Source organism: Poecilia reticulata, linkage group LG2 (assembly GCF_000633615.1).
Source record: "Poecilia reticulata strain Guanapo linkage group LG2, Guppy_female_1.0+MT, whole genome shotgun sequence".
NCBI classification, from domain to species: domain Eukaryota; kingdom Metazoa; phylum Chordata; class Actinopteri; order Cyprinodontiformes; family Poeciliidae; genus Poecilia; species Poecilia reticulata.
In genome coordinates, this window is record NC_024332.1 from 3,670,913 (window position 1) to 3,692,176 (window position 21,264).

General features: G+C 39.2%; 1 protein-coding gene across 2 annotated transcripts in view; it reads left to right on the top strand.

The window, feature by feature from the left end:
* Window positions 1–21,264, top strand: part of LOC103475908 (interleukin-1 receptor accessory protein-like 1) — a 203,299-nt gene that overhangs the window by 73,396 nt on the left and 108,639 nt on the right. For both annotated transcript variants that reach the window (XM_008427884.2, XM_008427891.2), the window contains exons 3-5: window positions 3,218–3,497; window positions 16,465–16,651; window positions 19,207–19,360. In XM_008427884.2, coding sequence (XP_008426106.1) covers window positions 3,218–3,497; window positions 16,465–16,651; window positions 19,207–19,360 — 621 coding nt within the window. The remainder of the gene's footprint in view (window positions 1–3,217; window positions 3,498–16,464; window positions 16,652–19,206; window positions 19,361–21,264) is intronic.

Sequence of the window (21,264 nt, forward strand, 5' to 3'; positions counted from 1 at the left end):
GTGGAGGCCTATGAGTCACAAATTTTAGGAATATCAGAAAAATAAATTTTAAAATTGCACCAGAAGGCACCTGTTTCTAGGTTTTTTCCCTTCAAGCATAGAATCAATCTGCCAACCAGCAGCAGATATTTTTAAAAGCCTTACATTAGTAGTGAATCACATTTTGATGTTTTAAGCTATTTACTCTTAAAAGATAGCAGATGTGTTTCTGTAACTTTTAATCTGATAAACCAACACCACAACCTTGTTAATTTAACTTTTTAACAAAGCAAACTGTACACTTTGTCAGTTTATATTCATTACTCATAGGGAAAAACTTTGTATCTATTTGGCATAATGACACAACTCATTTAAACTGGTTTGGTAAAAAGCCAACCTTGCGTCATCAAAAACCCGATGGGTGAAGTTCTTCACCTTTCCAGAAAGTTAACATTTTATAATATTTAAATTCTGTGTATTCTGGGAAGATGAGCAATTTTTAAGTAAAGTACATCCAGTACATCTTGTCATGAAATATACCCACAGCACGATTCTACCATCACACATCTCAGTTGAAGTGTTCTTAAGTTTGAACGTCTATTTTTGTCACTTTCAAACATATTTAGTCACCAAACAGCTCAATGTTTGTCTCCTCTGACCATAACATTTTCTCAAGATGGCATCCGGCTTGTCCATCTGAGCAACTGCAAGTTTCATTCTGTTTTCCTTATTGGCAAGTCTTTGTCAATGTTGATGTTAACCTCACTTCACTGAGGACAGTGAAACTAATGTTCCAGCTCATGATTAATTTGAGCCTTTGTAGGTCCTGGGTTCTTCGAATAGGTTTGCAAAAACAAATTTGATTCTGTTTAGGGCGATAAAGCAAATGTGTGGTTGACACGTGGTGGGTATCAGTATGTTTGAATTTAGAGTTTTAGTGCTTTAATATTACGTTGTTTGATCTAAATGCCATGTTGGTATGGCAGCTAGCAGCGCTCATCGATGGCCGGAAGCTTGTTGATGGTCCCGAAAAGATTGTGGTCAAGATGCAATTTACTAATGAACTTCCAAGTACTGTTGGGCTGTATCTACACATTTTAGTCTAGATGTGGAAATTTGACTTTGAAATAGAAACAATTTAGAACACCAACTTTAAATTTAAAATCAATGATATTCATTTCTATGATCAGTGTGTGTGACTTAAACTATATGAAGCTTAAAATGCTCCTTCTCTCGAACGATCTGTGTCATATTATGTCACCTTTTTCCTGTTTCTGTCCTTCATTTCCTTCACTTCAGCACACGCATTACCAACATACGTCACTCTTGCCATTCTCGACCTGACATTTAAAATCCCACACAAAACGGTGCGCCAACATGAATACGCAGTTAACCACTTCAACAGCAACACCCCCAATGACTGCAGTGTGCAATCCACCCCTCTGACTGGCAGGCAGGTTGCCTGTTTGGTGAATAAAATATTTATAGAAGCTCAATTATCCAAGCCTGTTGTGTCTGACACAGCTGTGCTTGCCAGATGTTTTTATTTAAAGGAAGAGGCATGAAGCAAGGTGAAGTAGGGGGAAAGGGTGTTCAGAAACCCTCCCATGCTCTGCAGCTCTATTCCAGACGATATGCAACAACAATCTTGTAAACATACGAAATATCTCAGAGTTAATTGCATTTCTTTAATAAACAATTTTAGATATGTTTGCCGCTTTTGTTTGTGTTGCCTGATATTAATTAGCTGGCTTTTTAAAATTCTGTGTCACTCATCGTTTATAAAATTACAGTCATCCCAATAATGTGTTTAATTAAAAGGATGGGAAAAAAGAATCGTTTGGCTGTAAAGACTCACTGTGAGAGCTCGTTGAGAATTAAGGCAACTGCTACCATCTTTCTGAATATATCAAAGTGAGTTTCTCAAATTAAAAATCAAAGAGACTTTGTTTTCCCCATCGCAATATTTCCCTTGTGGCGAAACTAGAAGCTGAAATGTGTTTTACATTTTAGAATCAAGTATTTATTTTAAGGCCAAAGTGAGATTGTTTGTGCCGGATCAAGGAGGGGACACTAAACCTCTCGTAACCTTACCTCATGCATCTCAACATGTTCTCATCTGTATTAGATTTTTGTTACTTTTTGCTCTGACAACAACTCAGGTGTGATTCAAATTACTAGAAAAATAGATTTTTGTTAGATCTTTAAGATTTAATTTTGTTTTTCCCTGAATTTATATTTTTTAGTAAAATTTTGAGGGGACATTTGGTTAAATGTGTTGCTTTAAATGTGTTGTATAATGATATTTTTTTTTCAAAGTGATTTTTTAAAATGATATATAAATAGTTGCCACATAAACCTAACTTGTATAAACTCTAAAACAGATTTTACACTTAATTTTATTTACACGTACATCTATTTTTGAATTCTCCCAGAACATGGAGTACATTTTTAATGCCCTACTCGATGTACATCTTTTGATCTGGCTCTCCGAAGTGAACCATCTCTAGGGTAGGTTGTGCATGTGTAGGTTACCATGGTGATTGCATCCCAGTTAGATGTGGGCCAGCATTGTGTTACCAGAATCCCATGCTTTAGCCTGGGGCTATTAGCTGAGGCCTTAGACTCGCCATGTAATACTCAGGAAACCTTAGAGCTGCTTCTTTTTGCTCTTTTTTTTTATTCAACAGCATGAACCCTATGCCAACCATCTTGGATGCTTCACCGCCTGCAGAAATATCAGTCAGTCATACAATGTCCGTGTGAGTTTCCATGAGTGACTTCTGCTGAGATTAAAGGGTATATTTCTCACCTTAAAATGGATAATTATGAGAGCAGCTGAACCGTTTCCATACCTGCTCTGCATTACAAATTCAATTATGACTTTATCTTCAAAGAATTTTTACTGATACTTGTGAGCTTGTTGAGATATTCTATTAGGAGGGCACCTGTGGCTTTGGACTTTGACTGGCCCTTGTGAAATAGCAGAAGATATGATAATGCTGGATGGTCTCATAACTTTAGGATCGGAGCAAGATGTGTCTATCAGAGGTTAATTTTAGGAATGTGTCATTGCAGAATTGATCGCAAAACATCAATGCACTACACAACTATCACCAGGATACCTACAGTATATTAACTGCAATACAAATCATTGTTTGCTGGATATTATATTCACAGCCACATCCCTTCCTCTACAGCTCCTGATTAAACTTCTGTTTCTCTTCTTCCTTTTCAGTGGAAGGCTGCACTGACTGGTCCGTGGACTACCAAAAGTACAAAGTCCTGGTTGGGGAGCCTGTCCGGATCAAGTGTGCTTTATTCTATGGATATATCCGGGCAAACTACAGCCATGCGCAGAGCACAGGACTTAGCCTCATGTGGTACAAAAGTGCAGTGCATGGGGATTTCGAGGAACCCATCAGTTTTGACGGTGCAAGGATGAGCAAAGAAGAGGATTCTATATGGTTCCGACCAGCTGAACTGGATGATGTGGGGTATTATTCCTGTGTATTAAGGTATGTGTTTTTACTCAGAATCCCAAAGATAAACAGTTTATCTCCACTTTACAGCTCAAAATTGAGCAAGCATTTGTTGCAGAATCCTCCACCATTTTAGGGGGATTATTTTGCCAGCGGCCTGTCTATAAAACGAAGTAAATAACATTGTCTTGCATCCCTGTAGGCATGAGTAAAGCCCTGTAAAAGTCTTCCCCTGTAGATGTCTAATAAAGTCAAGATGTAGCCAAAAGATAGCTGGTCGAGGTTCCACAGAGGGTTTTCTGTGCCTACGAGGCCTCGTTGCCTGGTTTTATATGTTAAATTAGTTTTTATTTCCCACTCGAGGGCAATAAGCCATACAATTGGCAAGTCTGTAATCCTTTGGCCTTCACAAGTTCTTGTTTTCTGAAAACCTCATGGAAAGAAGTGAAATGCTTGAGAGTGCACTTTATCTTGAAATGGTTGCACAGTGGGAAAAGCTGCTAAGATAAAAGAAAGGGGAAAAAAATGGACTTGTGCTATCTTCCCTCTTAACTCACTGGATGTTGGAGGCATACAATTGTTTGATTTATGAGTTAGATTATATGGTAAAACTTCTGGTTTCCCAGCGGCTTTCATCGACATGAAGGTGGTCTGTGACCGCTCTGAGTGAAAATGTTAAGCTCCGATCTGTTTTCGTTTCACGGCAAGAGGAACTTTAAAATGCATCTTTCTGCATGATTGAAGTGCCGTCTTTTTTATTTTTTTATTTGGCAACACTTATGCGCTTTAAGACCTTTTGTTAAATAGAATCGAGGGAATAATGTGCACTTGAGCAGCAGCTTTCAACGCAGGTTTCTTTGTGTTTCAGAAGCTCAACTCTAAGGGAGTTTGGCTATTACTATTCCACACCATTAGCACCCTCCCCTTCGATGTGGCAGCCGCCGTGAATAGAAACATGGTGAACCAGTCCAACAATTCTCTATTCACTCGTGTTGGCAGCGGTTTCTGGAGGTAGACAATCAGCTCAGAGTTATTGTGTAATCACACCGAGTAGAGTCTTGAGATTTGATTTGGATGAGCACTGTTGCGTTTTCACTGGTCCCTGCCTTTGAGAAGCAAATTAAGGGGCAACACTTATTTGTTGTTATGGAGAGAGAGGGAAAAAGTACAGAGCTCTTTCAGTTAACAGGAGATTTCCCTTTGTGGACTTGTCTTTGAATTTCTGTTGCCTGTAATGGTTTCATAGACCTTAACTGTGCTTTCACACTTGAGGATTAGGAGTCAGCTCGCTTTTTCTCAACATTATATACTTCCTGTCTTTCCTCAGTAAAATGGAGGACAATAACTTGGACTTTAAGTTGCATTTAACGGTTTAGCTGTACAATTATTTTTTCTGGACTGTTACAGCTGAGATCTAGACGTATGTGTTGTTATCCACATTGCAGAGCTGAGGCTGACGTTATTCTGCAACATCTTCAATTCTTTTCGCTTTAGTGTTTGAGCGCTACTTTTAGCTGTGTCCAAACAGGAAGTTACCTTTTCTCAACCTACTCCTACTACAGTTATGGTTTCTTTCCCGCTAGTGTCTATAACCGTATTTTATAAAATTATATGACTTTATGCTTTGTAGATATATCATCCTTCCATCAACACATGTTAAAATAATCATCTTAGCTAGAAATTGACCCAACTTGCTGCGTGTCTGCCAGCTATAATAACTGAACCGACTAAAAAGAAAAAAATAACAACCAAGCGAAACACATTCATTTGTCACAGTGTGTTTACTGTCAGCTTTGCAACACTTGAGTTAAGGAAATAAAACGCAATAGTGTAGGGAGTTTCACATGCTTGATTATATAGTAATAACTTATTAACCTTGTAGGTAAAGGGCGTTTTCTCTTGACTGGCTCATTAGTCAGCTCTCTGCAGCAACGTGCTGCAGTTCAGGAACAGGAAAGTCTGCTCAGGAAGACTTCCACAGCCTAGGTTGAATATGTCAGGTTTGTCTTGAGTGCTGATCAACATTTTAAAAGGTATATGCGAAGACCTGAGCCTTTGTAATTACTTTGGCCTTCCACAAGATCTGTTTGTAATTCCACCGTGTGGAATATTAAAGGGCAGCTTCAAAGTTACGGTGGAGTTTGATCACTTGATCTGTAATGCCTTCATGTTTTACCTTGTTAGAGATCAAAGAGGGACACTCTGATGCACGTCATCTGTAATACCACTCAATATAGAGCTCTTCCACTATCAGTTACGAAGATTACTATATAGCATATAATTGCACCTACTTGGACGTGTTCTCTGTTTTTGGTTGAAGGTTAAAAATGCTGTAATGGATTCACATAGTTTTACAAACACTGCAGCACGCTCATCTGCTCCCTCAGTATGACTCATTTAAATTCCCAGGTACCCCGGCCAAGTCGAAGGATTGCTCTTCTCCTTTGTCTCTGGAGTGTGGGCCCTATAGATGATCAGCACTCGCATATGTTAACACATTACCACTGGCTCAAGCTCTTGGCTCTTTCAGCTGAGGATCCTCGCCGGTCTGAAACGTGAAGGGCCCTGGAAAATTGGAGCCCCGCGAGATGGAACAAATGAACCTCAGCACAACAATAAATGATTTCTCACTGGGTACATTTCACAGTTGAGCAGACTGCAACAGTTCAGCACCAGTTACGATGAGATCCCTTGATGTTAAATTATTAGTCTGGTATAAAGAAAGGGGGAAGCGTGCCAATCACATTAGGAAATTTAACTCTGCATCTAAAAATGCCATTTTTGTCTAACTTGCAACTTTATTCCTCTGCAATTTTAAACTTTTGGCCTTCTTAGTGGATCTCTTTCCAGCCACACACATCAGTGCACGCATCTTCATCACATCTTTGTTTACCTGCTCAGCTGCGCTTAAGTGTGTCAGAGGGCATATCCGTACACCAACACACCCGTGCACATCAGCATGCACACAAATACAGAGAGTCAGGTCTACGTGCCCAAGAGACTAGCTGTCAGTGGAAGGGAACTCAGTGTACTTCCCTACCTAAAAGGTAAAGCAGACCAACACACATTCATAGTCAACATTTCAAGCAGGCTGTAGTATCACTTCTACTCTCTGGGACTGCTTAGCATGGACATGCTCGTACACACGCAAGCCCTAGATGCGTTACAGGCACATGATGAGAGAGAACTGGAGCCGCATTCAGTAGCGAGACGGAGAGGAGCAGATGAATACCGCCATACGTCAAATTGAGGTCAACACTCAGCTGTTTCGAACGCAATACCCTGAGGAACTTTGTCGTATGAAGAGCGGAAACATCTGCAGCGGCAGTGTCACTTACAGTACAATAACAAAGCGAGGTGCATGCATGCGCGCAGGCGACCTGATGCATTTGAAGGTACCACTGACTCCTGCACTGTTGCAGGTCTCTGTAAAAAAAATATTAATAGCGTACTGTTTCTGCTGTGATTAAATTGTGCTCTTGCATCTGAGGAAATCAAGCGAGAAGGAGTCAAATTAGACATCAGTGGGAAAATGATATTTAGAACTGTCATCTGGAAGGAAAATGTTTGACGCTAACGATTGAAATAAGGCATAGAAACAAATTCAGGAACAAATGTTGTACAATGGTTTTCAAAAATATTAATACCTCCTCCAGCCTTTTCATGCTTTGTCATGTGACACAAACTTCAAAGTGTTTTTGTCACAGAGCAACACATAGTGGTACATGAAGCTGAAATTGTGTGGTTTTTCACATTTACATATATAACCGAGAGAAGTGAGACATGCATATTTTGTTCTTCCTCAAGAGTGAATACAGTATAGAATCATATTTTGTTGTTTTCATTGATTCAAGTCTTTTCAGGTCTGTGTGTACCAGCTTTGCACATCTAGAGACTTTTTCATCATTCTTCTTTGCAAAATATTTCCCTATCTCTGCTGGAAAAGAATACTGTTGTATGCAAGTTGTAGAAACAGGAGTCGGCCTATCACCGAAACTATTCAAGCCTAAAATACCATTTCAATGCAAGCAGAGATGTCCCCAACGCTAATGTCAGCATCCACAGTCCACATTTTGAAAGGATTTTGTCAGAGAACATCCTTGAATGATCACAGGTCCAGAAAACATCTAAAATCTGAATAGGTTTAGAAGTTTTATGAAGCTCAGATGTCTATTTATTCAGTAATTTAGGAGCAAAATGTTTTTTTTAATTGAAAATATATGATTTTCAACTAAAATGCAATCAATTTTGATTAACTAATTTACAGACCTTGGTATTAACTTGTTTTTCCTCCCTGTCACCAGTTTTAAAAAATTGATACAAATTTTTATGTCCAATTAATCTACATAGTTTGAATTTCAAAAATTTACTTCCAAATGATATTCCATTGTGATGTTTTAGATAAAGTGAAGAAAAAAAAATGCTCAGCCATTAAAAAATTAGCTATTCATAAACAAATGACCAAACGTGAGCATAGCTACAGCAAATACATCACGGTGAAAGTACAGAGATTTAGCTAAAGGACAGATGTATTGCACAGGAAGAATTTTTGTCCCTTTGTAGTTAGCCAGCATCTCACCTTTAACCCAGCTCACAGGCACTGGCACGCTGCCACTGCCTGAGGCTTATTAATGGCTTTCCTGCATGCCCTGCAATACCTGGGTTGTCGGCACCAAAGGACATCAAGAGGGGAGGATTATAAAGGGGTGGCGTGCGTCTCTGTGTGTGCATCCGTTCTTTTATTTAAGCTTAAAATTCCCGGTGTGCGTGCATCTCACCTTGCGTCTCGAACACACACGGTACAAAGCACCTCCCACCTGTCCCATGCCGTGGCCATTTTGACCGTATTAGTATTCGTGTGCAGGAGTGGCTAGTGATCTCTCAGGGAAGTGACAGTCAGAATGGGCTGTCTGGAACACTCTGTCATTCAGCTCCAGTCAGGGCCTGTCCAATTGATCCTGCCCAGCTGTCAAAGCCAATGAGAGACGCTAGACTAAGGAGCAGCATAGATGGTTTTTGCTGCAAGAGGTTGTGGATGATGGATAAAGAAGCATTGCAGTGTGGGCTATGAGCTACCTGGAAGGAAACAAACTGGTAGCACCTCTTTGACAATATATTCAACAATGAGTGTTTCTGAATTCAGCTTATTTATTAATCTTTTCACACTAAGCATAACATCAACGAGGGTTTGATATCACAGTGAAGAGCAAAAAGTCCTTTTTCCCACCAGTAATCGCACTGAATATTGAATATACATCACCCCAAAAGATCATAGCTATGAAACCTTACTGATGATAAAAAATTTTTTTAGATCTGCTGTTTTCACTTCCCAGTAGTTGTTACATCAGCAGCTTGTGTGTGAGCAGTTTGGCTTCGCCAACTTTCTGCACTGTTCAGCAGAAAAAGTAAGAAGTTACTGAAGCATAAAGCAGCCGAGGCCTTGGAATCTGTTGATCTTTTCTAATTAAGATTTTTCTGTTTGTCAAAGATGAAGAGGAGCCAAGTTCTTTAATTTTGCTAATGCTTTGGTTGTTGTGAGCATGAGAAAGTAAACACCAAGTCTTTGTTTCTCAATAAATTATCTACAAATACAGTTTTTCAAGGCATTTTTGCAATGATTTTAAACTGCTTCTTTAATATTGATGTATTAGATGCCAAATAATTGCCAACAAATTATTATTTGTGGTATCCCTTACTTTGAAGTTTTTTCTTTTAGTTTACTGCAAACAAATGATAAAGGTCACAAATGGTGATTTTTAAAGCTCTTGCTGTTAATGTGTGTTAATCTAATGGCAGGTTTTGCAAGTCTTTGCTCTAAAGACAGACAATAGTGCAGATTTCAGAGAAATAATCATGAATCCATTTCAAACTCAACCCAATTTAGAGAAATTACTCAAATGTCAGAAAAATCTTGAAATTTGAACCTGGAAAAAGAAAGACATTTTGAGATGGGAAATTAGTTGGAACCCTGGTTGTGAAGGACTTTCAGGCTTTATCAGCAATGCCATTGTGTGTAGCAAAGGTAACAATCATTATTTCACTGGAAACGTTGCGGTTAAAGCAGAATCTGATTGGGGAAAAAATGGCATAGGGCCAGGACACTGTCATTAATTGTTTTCACTTTATATGTGGTTTGAACTGTGTAATATGGGTTTGCCAAGCAGCTTTATTTCCCAGTCAGGGGTTATTGATGATACCCCTCTGTATTCAGTATTCTTTTACACCTGTATAGCAAAGAGTGCTCCGTCAACCCTGCTTGGACAGCCTGTTAGCGTGCTCTGTGTGGTTTAGTATAGACTGTTTTCCAACAGCCATTGTCTGATGATGTATGGGCTGCTGTTTGGGCTTGGGCAACCTTTCACACCACACTTTATTCAGCTTTGTGATGTGGCTGTGTGAAGTTTGCCAGGTATTCACTGTGGATGTCTGATGCTACAATGGCATTGTCAAAAAAATAAATAAATAAGAGAGAGAGAATGTGCTCTTCAAACCACTCCGGGGCAACAGAATGGATAGTAATAAACTTCTGTAAAAGACATATTTTAGACATACTGTCATTTTGTCTATGGCTTTTAAATCTGCTGTGTATTTCTCTCAACTGTTCGAACTCATGCATCCTGCCAAAAATGCTTTGAGTTTCCTCTGATTGACATCTGCTCAGGGTTTTCCTTATTGGCTCAAATACATATGCTGCCCCTCTTTGACCACAGGGGTTTCTAGTCAAGGCTGCATGGTAGCATTGTTGGCAGCACTGTTACCATACAAGTGTGGATTCTCTCTGGCTACTCCAGCTTCTTCTCACAGTCCAACTTGACTGCTCCATCCATTGGTTCCACTAAATTGTCCGTAGGTGCGAGTACAAAACAGTTGTCCAGGGTATGTCCTGCCTTTCACCCAATGACCGCTGGAGATACACACCAGCTCCCCTGTAACCCTGCAAGGACAAGCAGGTATAGACAATGGACTGATTTAACTGGTTTAAGTCATTACCCATTTTCTGGTTGCATTTTCATTTTCGTTCAATTTGTCAGAGAAATGCATTTTGGCTCAGGTAAATTCACTGATCAGTGTTTGTTGCTCTTGCACCCACGGTTTTATTCATATCAACCAATTGCATGCTTAAGAGTTTAGTCAGTCTAATGCATCCCCCATATGTTTAGCCTCCTTGCTCTCCTGATCCACATTAAGCAGAGGAAGTCATCAGACAAGATGCCAAACCTATCGCTATCTGATAGCAGGGACATTGACCTTCTCCTCCTCATATCTGATGTTAGTTTTTATCTGCCAGACAAATGTCAGAAATACCATTCCCCGAGCCCAATCACTCTGGCACCACTGCTGAGGTTTTTCCCTCCCTTCCATCCCGATTGGATTGTGAACAGCAGAGCTGCGAGCGAGACATCTGCAATACCACAGCTGTCAGTCAAACTGCTGTGTAGAGGAGAACTCACACTGCTTGACTGGATCCTGAGGGTGCAAGAATGGTGGGGAAGTTGCTGGGAGCTGGGAAGGAAATTTCATTAAAATTTCATAAAACTCAAAGAGCTATTATTAATTTAACTGTTGCTGAATATTGTGAAACTTTTGGTCATGTCAGTTTGCGCCAGCTTTTTAGTTTAAACTTAATTACTTTTAAAGAAGGATATGTTATAAAGGACATACTTATATGATTAGCATTTTATATTTTTGTTTTGTATCCTTTGAGAAATTGAATAATGCATCTCTAAAAGTGGTAAACCTGCCATTTATTGCAAAAAGCACCAATGAGAGAAATCTGACCTCAATATTTATATTATTCTATTTTCTTAGTTGCTGAACTTCTAAACAAAGCTAAGTAACAAATCAAAATGTACAATGATATTCAACAGCTAGATGATCACTCCTACTGAAAGAGCTTTTTTCCACCAACACAAGCCATTCTCAGAGCCCAGCAGTGATAATATGAAATGGTTGGTTTGTGTTTGATATGCATGGGAGTTAGACTGCTCACTCATTACACCCAGAGGGCCTTGGGACCGATGAATAAGGTCATGACAGAGTTAGAGCAGAATAACAACCGAGACAAATTGTTTATGCTTGTTATGAAATCAGGTTGTAAGCATAAAGATGAGTTGTGACTGTCAGAGAATGTGAAAATAGCTCCCTTAAGGCATCAAACAGAAAATGACTGACTAATGCATTTGCACACAAGAAGCACTTTTGTCAGTTTGAGTTGTACAACTTAAGAAAGACTTGGAGGAGTTTGAAGACTTGCTTCTTGGTGAAAGTAGGTTTTTGGAGTGAGATGATTTCTGCAAATATTTTCAGCACTGTGTATTTTTAGCAGAGAAGATCTTGATGCTAAACTATTGTCTGCTGTGAAGTTAAAGGAACGAGGCTGTCTCAATGCTAAATACTACTTCAAGCTGTATACCAATATTAAGAAAGATACTCTATTTAATACCATTTTTGACATCACATCCATATTTTTGGCATGGTTCTGAACTTAGCAGATGGACAGCACATCTTAATGGAGAGCCCAGTCTGACAGAACATCGTCATTTTGTTGTCTGGATCCATAAAGCAAATATTTACACAGATAGCTTTAGCTTATGATATAAGGAAGGTTTACTAGATCGCTGTTGCATAAATGGGAGCTTTACTGGCTGTTTTAAGTTGCTCTCAAACATCAGTGTTATAGGGTGAGCTTGTGACATGCGGCGTTGTTTGGCTTTTCCTTTTTTTTTTTGTCCGTCTGCTTCATAGGGAAAATACAAATAGTGGGGATGAGTGTCTCTGTCATTGCAGTGAAAAATTAAATTTTTTCAAGGATTTTACTAACCAGGCTGTTGGGGTTTCTTGCTGCTTTGGCAGCCATTCTGTTGTAGATTTGTGTTTTTCTCCTGTGTCATGATTTCTTGAGTCTCGGACAGGCTCAAGCTCTCAGACAGCTTAACTTTGTAAAGTTGTGGTACACAGAAAGTTTATGGTTGATAATGAATAGTGATGATAATATGCCCATATCATGTTCCATCCACCAAAACTCTTGACACTTGGTACGAGGTTTTTGTGCTCATATGCTAACTTGTTTTTAGCTTTACCGTCACTGACTTGCAGCGAGTCCTACTTGCGCTTATCCTTATCCTTGTTTAGCTTTATGACTCTTCCTGTTTGGCTAATATATTTAGTTATTTGTACTACATACTGCACAATATATAAACTGTTTGACTATCTTCATTCTGAGAGCTGCAGGCCAAACTAACAACACAGTCCAATCCTCCCACCGTGGTGTTCCTACAGTAAGAGCAGGCCAGCAAGGGAATTGAAACAAGGATGGTGACAAACTATTAGATGATTTGAGGACGGAGTTTGTTGTTTCAGGGTGGCAGAAAGGTACCACACTGTTACAGGGGCTAAGTAGGAGCATGTTAGCCTGCAGTCGAATTTTGGATACCAGGGTGCTTAATCATCCTGGGCTTGGTGCTAGAGCTGACAGGTGAGTTATGAGCGGGCGCCACAGGTAGGAACCCCAGTCTTCCCACTGCTCACTGTGACCTTCGCTCTGGCTATAAATAATGAAGCAGCTGTAAGATACTGATTCAGGATAACCAGGCCAGCTCTATCTTGGTTTAGGTTATCTCAATTTCTTTTGTGGGCAAGCATGGTAGGGCGAGACCTCAAGGAGCTAAAGCATTTGACAGAGTATCATGGGTGACACAGATACCTGCACAGTGTTGTGAATACTGTAACTGAACTGTGATACAGTACTTTGTGAAATTATTCAGAGCCATAAACCTTTTCACATTTAATCAACCTGCAATTACAAAAAGAAATGTATTTTATTTGAATTTTATTTATTTTACTTTAAGCAACACAGCAAATAATTACTTGTACTGGAAAATAATCAGTACATTATGCAACTTTCCCTGGTATCTTCCATGCAAACCGATGATTAAAACCAATTTCTTTGTAAATCTTTTATAAAATGGCAATGCACACTTCACAAGAACCAAGAAATTTTCAGTGTACCTAAGGTTGCAAGAACATGTCACACTTCAATGTCAAGGTGCACCCATTGTTAAAGGCCTAATTAATGGAGTGTACAACTAAATGTTGCTTTCAACAGATTCTCCTACCTGAGCTGTGGATGTTTGCAGCTCCTGTACAGTTACATGGAATTATTGCAACAGGCAAAAAGTACTTTCACCTGATGACTCCTGCACCTCTTAGACACTTCTCCGTGAACATTATCACTTGAAAGCCAGCTGTAATATTTAATAAGCAATTATTCCGTCATTCCATTTATATTAGGGAGGAGTTAGTTTAATTAAGAGCTTCATTAAGTTAGTTCATTAATTTCCCCCCAGGTGCCGTGGATTCACCGGAGAATTACAAATCAATTCTGCCGCCTATTATTTAACACTAAACGAAACAGTTGGCGAATGAAAGGCCGGATTCGCTTTGGCTTCGTCTTCCAGTCGCAGGTTGTCAGTTATTTTTGAAGATGAGAAGAGGATCTAGAGCATGTTCTCCTGTAAGTTTAATTGGAGCAAAATCCCACACGTTACAGTAAAGTAAAGCTTTGAGCAGCCTGTTTAACTCCTTCCTGGCCCTTTCCTCATAATTTCACAGAATTTGCTGCATATTGCATCTCAAACCCTGTGCCTGCCCTCCAGCTGTATCCGGTAGCTGTCAGGCTGACACCTCTCCGAGATGATGTGTGCAGGACGCCATCTATCATTGCAGCGGCATTGCATACCTGCTTTACTTTGACACATCCGAGTGACACACTCACCCATTAATGCCATGGTGTCACCTAGCTTGTTATCACCGTAACCGCAGTACGCCGAGTTTCACAAAATGCTGACTGCACGGCGCACAATTAAGTCTCGGGAGTGTGGAATCCTCCTCCTGCTATTTTTTTTTTGTTCTTTGAACAGATTTTCCGCTACTTAGAGAAAAGTGAAGAGATCGCCCAGCTCTTCAACCTCGAAAAGCTTCGTGATGGATGTGAAATGTTGGAAAGACACCGTAGGACAAAGTGTTGGCTCATACCATCAATCACTCATGCGGAGCAGATGACACAATTTCCCCTCTCTCTCTTTCTCTCTTTTTCTCTCTCTCTGTCTTTCTCATCCAGTCAACGAGTTTATCAGTGCTGCCCAGAATATTTAGCAGAGAAAAGGGCGCACCCGTGGGATCTCATTTGCACAGGTGTCCATCTGGTGGAAGTTGTCTGGGATAATCTCCACATCATGTCACATTTGCATCCGGGCTTCACGAGAAAACAGCGCCCGTATTGTAAGAGACGCCAACGGCGTGGGCCGGTTCAGAGGGGCGAGGGATTTTAAAGCTGATACTGTAACGAGGAGTCACATGTGCGATGCTAATCCACAAGGCCGTTAATACGACACAATTATGTAAGGATTTAACATGTTTGTAATTGTTTGTTGGTTCAGCTCAATTTGTGTAACCAGCTTTAGTTGGAAAATTAGCTGTGAGATTTTCGCTAAATACTGCCAATTTGTTTGGTCTTTAAACCAGCGGGGATTTGCTGTAGTCAGCCTCGAGTACTTGTCAACTGTGACAGCCTTATTAGCCTGTTTGGGCACAGAAAAGGTGCTTTCATTGAATTTATCGATCACCCACAACATTTGCTTCTGATCTCCTTCTTCAAATAGCACAACTTTTACAGTGGATCAATGTGCCGATTGATTCCTATATTGCGTTAAGAACTGCTCAAGCGGCAGCTCCAGCCCTCCAACTTTACTCTGGCCTGGAAGAGATGTGATCAGTATTATTACAAACCTCTCTATAATCACATGAGAAGACTCAGTCAGATTGATTTAGTGTTTTACAACAAGTTTTTTCCTTATAAAATGATAACAGATGATCAAAGAAAATTAGAAATAGTTTTATCTGTGCTGATGGTGTTTCTGAAATGAGCAATCGTCAACAAATGCTTTGGAAATGTAAAAGTGATTACGACACACAGTTTACTCAACAAAATTGAATGCTCTACCGGTTCTTCAAAATAAAAGCATTCCAAACAATCCAAACAATTAACATTGTTTTTAATCACAAAGGCAAGTTCCTATTTCTAATCAAAGTTATTGGACCTTTGTCAACGTACCGCTTGACACAAATCCAGTGGAAATAGTTTTTTGTGTTGCTAGAAAACACCTTTGTAAAACATTATCTAAAAACACCTCTTTAAATCATCTCTGCTGAATTTGTTGCGGCACAAATACACACACACACATCATGGTGAATTGAGGAAGGGTTTGTTCTTCAATAACAAACATCTTACCTCACACCTTATTTGTCTGTTCTGCACAGGAACAAAACCATTACATTCATCCAGCTCTTGTACGTATATTTGATATGAACCATCTACCTCAGCAGCAATATCAAACATTTCTTTCACTGAGGATGATTCCCAGCTATTATCTTTAGACACAGACAAAGCACAAAGACTGAGGCGTTACAAGCAATCTCCCATTTTACGCTGCCTCTACCTCGCGTTGTAAATTCTTGTCTTTATGTATATGACCTGAGCAGCTACAGTACATCAGCTGAAGAAGGTAATTTTCTGCTACTGTAGCTGGCTCTACACAGGGCTAATGCACGAAAACAAAATGCTCTATCAGTTCTCCGGAGCTTTCACTTTGCTAAACATCCTGCTCCACACCGTTAAAACAAACAAATGTACATTAAGAATGAAAAATTACAATCAAGAAACAGTGCCGTTTATAGAACTCACTAAAACATTTAATTAATCTGGAATTGCTTAGATACTAATTTGTTGTTTGAAGGAAATGTACCATCAAAAAACAAGAAGAGTTCTTCCTATAGGTGTTTTTACATTTAATGACTCACCGCTCTGAATCAGAGTGAACCTTGCAGCATTTCTACAGCTAACCAAATATGGAGTACTGAAAGCTCTGCTCTGCAGGCCTTTCAGGGCTTCAGTATAATCCCTTTTTCCTCCCTCTAACCGGTTTTTATCACTCTGTCATTCCAGGAACTCCACATACTGCATGAAGGTGTCCATGTCCCTCATAGTGGCAGAGAATGACACAGACCTTTGCTACAACTCCAAAATGAGATTCTTTGAGAAGGCAGAACTGAGCAAATGTAAAAACATCACCTGCCCAGACATCGAGGACTTCATACAGCCGGGGGTGGAACCGAAAATAGTTTGGTACAAGGTAAGAGGCATTTTATTTTAAAGGATCACTGAAATGTTTTTTTATTCTTTATTTGAATAATTTCAAAGAAATTATTATTTTTAACCTTCTTTTTCTTCTGATTCTCTTGCACTGTCTATTGTGTGTCTATCTCTGCATGTTCCTAGTTTTATGATTTAAAGGACACTGGTCTGGCTTGTCTGACCAAGACAAACCTACCTAAGGTTAATAAGCTGACCTTACCTTATCACATTTAGCTTCTAAAACTCAAAATGATTAATATACAGCGAAAGCACATTGATTTGCTATGTAAACACATTTATCTGGCTCTCTGGTTTTAAACCTAATCCTCCTGCTAATGAGGAGATGTGAGCCCACCGAGTGCAACTGACCCAGCGAGAACCCCTCTGTCCGACAGGCCTCTTTGACAGAGCTGTTAGGTGCAGCTCGCAGACCAATTCATCAAACGTTACTCCGCCGGATAAGATGGCCAAATCGCTTTGCTCTCCTGCAGAAATTAAATTAAAATAGCAGACAATGACTGTGGGCTCCACACCCTCCAGTTATTGGCTCTCACTTTGCTGGTGGCTGATTAAATTCTGAGAGGCGGACCCGCTGTGCCCCAGTTTTCTTTGCCTCAGGTGGCCCCAAATCTCCGAGCTCTGAGCTGATCCTGAAAGGCTGTACCTGCCTTCCTCTCACTACCTACATGGTAGCATGAGCTGAGATACAGAAAGAGAGTAATTAAATCATTTTTGCTCTTTCGGGCTGTTTTTCATTGTGTGCTGAACCACCTGGTGAGTGTTGGCCTGAGTGCTTGTCACTCCCATCTTTCAAGGAGTTAGCTGAGGAAGCAGTGTCCCTAACCACTGAATGACATAAAATATCCCTAAAATATAAAGTTGCTTTATACTATTACCCATGAATCATAGCTTTCATATTGTAAATGGACCTAACCTGCACAGCTATTTTCTTTCCAACCAGAGTTTATATGTCTACGAACAACCTGACTTTTTTACATCAAAAGAAATTCACTGATTAAAGTTTTGTAGCCAATTTGCAATATCTTTTATTTGTACTGTAAGCAGACAAAATGGCATTATTTAATTTTAGTTACGGTTAAGTTGGCCAATATATAGTCAGTAATCAATGCAGCTTATCTCATCAAAGGCAATGCAAATCTAGCTGTGCTGCACGAACAACTCAAGACTATTTTTTAATCCCAACTGTCTGAGAAGGACGTTTGTACAACACTTTTATCTTGCATAGGCCAGAATCATTTTCTAATACTGTATCTACAGATGTTCTTACAAATAGCCCGTCTTTGAAATATCTTCTTACTGCCTTGTCAATAAGCTATCGATCGAAAGGCTAGTGTAAGCAAAACTTTACTACTGTTGGTCCTCCATTTATCAAATCACGCTGCTTCTCACATACAGGGCAAATTTCACAGATGATGTGTTTTTGAAACCAAACATACCTAAAGAAATTTAAGGATACTGGTGAGTCACATCTGATCTGAGAGATGCAGCTAGTTATCTCTGGGTTCTGTGCACAGAAACACACCGTCCTACACACTGTTTCTCACTTCATCTTTACAGAAGACACCAGCCTTCAAATTCATTTTTGTCCTTTTTCTTAATTAGAAGTTGTTAGCATGGCAGGTTGTTGAGTTGTTATGGAGTTTGATTTATTGTTTTGGTTTTCATTATGATTCTGTGTTCCTTAGTAATTTTTTTGTTTGTCCTTAGTTCAGTTCTTCKTAGTTTTTAAAATTTTATTTCTTGTGCCTAGTTATTCCTTATTACTCTTAGACTCATTTTCTTAGTCCCCTAAATATTGCACCCCCAAAATCTGACATTACAATCACCAATGCATAGTCTGCAAAGACCTTTAATGAATTTAAGCAACTCGGGTTGGTTTTAGATGTCAGGTTAAAGTGGAAGCAATAAAAGAACTCATTTAGAAAAAAAAGGGACAGACTCACTATTCTTTAACAAAAACAAGTTGGCTTCATTTGTTGCTGAAGATAGCCCACAGTGTTTTTGTGTGGAGAAGGTTTTAACATTTTGTACTACCTGCTGGTTTTGTGGCATGCAGAAACACAAAAGAGCACATAGAGGAAAGTCGTATCTGCTGCCAGAAAGCTGCTGGATGTCAGCTCGGATGACGAAGCAAAAATTATCCTAGCAAGTAAAAAGCATCCACTTTTTACTGCATTTAGGCTGTTACCTTCCGGGAGAAGTTTTTGCTACCCAGAACAAAAAAGTATATATATATATTAAATTCCCTCTATAGTTAAAGTGAGAAGATGTTTATATAAATATATATATATATGTTTATATATATATATATCTTTTTTGCCAATGATTAAGCAGTAAACAACAAGTCATGAATGCATAGATATTAATTATTATTTTGATAGATAATTTAATTGCTTTATTCTCCAATTTGTTCAAATTAATCAATGTTCTCTTGACTCTGGTCATGATGTAAACATTTTAAAGAGTACAACTGAAATCAGCGCAGTAACTGAAACTTTTACTTATGTCTGTCATTTGATTTGCAAACAAAAGGATTGCAAGCCAAAACAGTGGAGACAAACCATAGAGAGAAGGAAGGACACTCTGTTCATCAAGGAAGTGAGAGAAGATGACATTGGGAATTACACCTGTGAAATACCATTTGGGAACTTTGTTGTTCGGAGGACTACCGAGTTATCAGTCACAGGTAAGAGAATATCCCACATTTCTCCATCTTTTCCCCCTTGAACTATTCCTGCAGCAAACTGAGGCGTATTACAAAAGCATAAGATTGTCTGAAGCCGGGACTGAACACTGGCAGCAGCAGTGAAATCCATTAATTTGTTTCCTCTGATTTGATTTAAACTGTTTTGCTCTGTAAAAAAATATAGTTTGGCCTCTATTCCTTTCAGTCAACATCGCAGCCTCTTTTGACTTCTCAGCTTTTTTAATTGCTCAGCAGTAGAATCCACTCTGAGCCACTTCAGCACTTTTCCTGAAGGCTGTTGAAATATTTAAGCCTGAATCCGGAGCAGGTGACAGATTGCTTGTCAGGGACTCTGTCACAACCAAGGTTGATGCAAAGCATTTTGGATGACTTCATTACATGCATCTTTTTCTACAAATGTAATGTTTTGCTTTTTACAAGTGAAGTTTGAAGTTTTTGAAAGATGTCATTTTTTTTCCTTAAGTGTTTATTTTTTTCTGCTTAGCCGATTGTTTCCCCCGATTTATAAATATAGTTATTTAAATTTCTATTCACATCTGACAGTTTTCATGAGTGAAATAGAAACAAGCTAAGGTTAGCCAGGCGTTGCTGTAAACTCCTTCCTCATCAAAGATCCTCAGAAGAGTGTGATGCACACTACGTTTATTACAAGTGACAGGACAACAAAATATTTTCTCTCCATTGCCAGTTTATTTAAGCACATGTTCTGAATCAGGCCTGTTTTATTGGTTACAAAACAGTCACTCTCCACCGCTCAGCCACATATACAGCTCCCAGGTAGAAAAAAAATTAATGATCACACTGAAGACGTATTTTATGCTATACAAAGACGTGTCAACCAAATTACAATGATTGGTTGGAGCATATGATGAGGTAACCTGTTCTTACATCTATGAGAGAGTCATTGGCAGAGTTATATTATCAATTAAGGTCGTTGCTGACATGTGAGTCAAACACTTCTCTAATAAATGCACCATCAGCAAGACTTCCTATACTCTAAGTGTGCATTTGACCCACATATGTCATGCCTGCGTGTGTGTCTGATAAGCATAATGTGCCAAACCGCTTTATCACTCTGACACTGATTTTACCCAGATATGATTTGCACCTTATTGCAAATTTCAGAGCCACTTTATCCAATGATGGCAAAAGTTATTCATGTTTTAGGTGAAGTGTTGTTAGAAAATCAGCAGCTTTCTAAAACTCATTTAACTAAGTGTTGGGCCAATGAAAATAGTCCTGTAAAAAAAGGGAAAATGCTGCAGCAGCCCACAAATGTGCTGCTGACCTAAATATCCTGCAACATTTTTTATGTCAAAAACACTTAGGGATAGCCAACAGGTATATATATTTTCATAAATCAACTGAAAACAATTACAAGGGCTCCTTATGGTTATTGGCCCCTGGAGCCTGGGCACCTTATCTACGTGGTTCTTTGTCTTTCCTCACTGACAACTTTGTTGCTTTTGTCTTAAAATGCACAAATGATGCAGCATGAATGCATTCACATTTAGATTTATGGTATTTCTTGCTGTTTCATTTAGTTTTTAAAGTGCTTTCCTGTAATTGCTGTATGATTGTACTTTTCTCGGGCCTTTAAGAGGGCCACAATGACGGCCTTGATTCATTTCTCACCGCCCTCAAAATGCCATCGTGGGAGAACAGTCTCAATCTTTCCATCTACCTTTGAGATATCCAGCATTTCAAAACAGGCGGCAAAAGATGATTAATGATAGTGCCATGGCAGTCGAAGCAGCATTTATGATTTTTAAGAAGAAATAATCCTTCAGCCGTCTGTCTCGGTGGGTTTTCTCCCACACTCTCGCCAACTGTGGAAGTAATGTTTTCTCTATGTAGCTTTTTTGATAAACTGTCTAGGATGT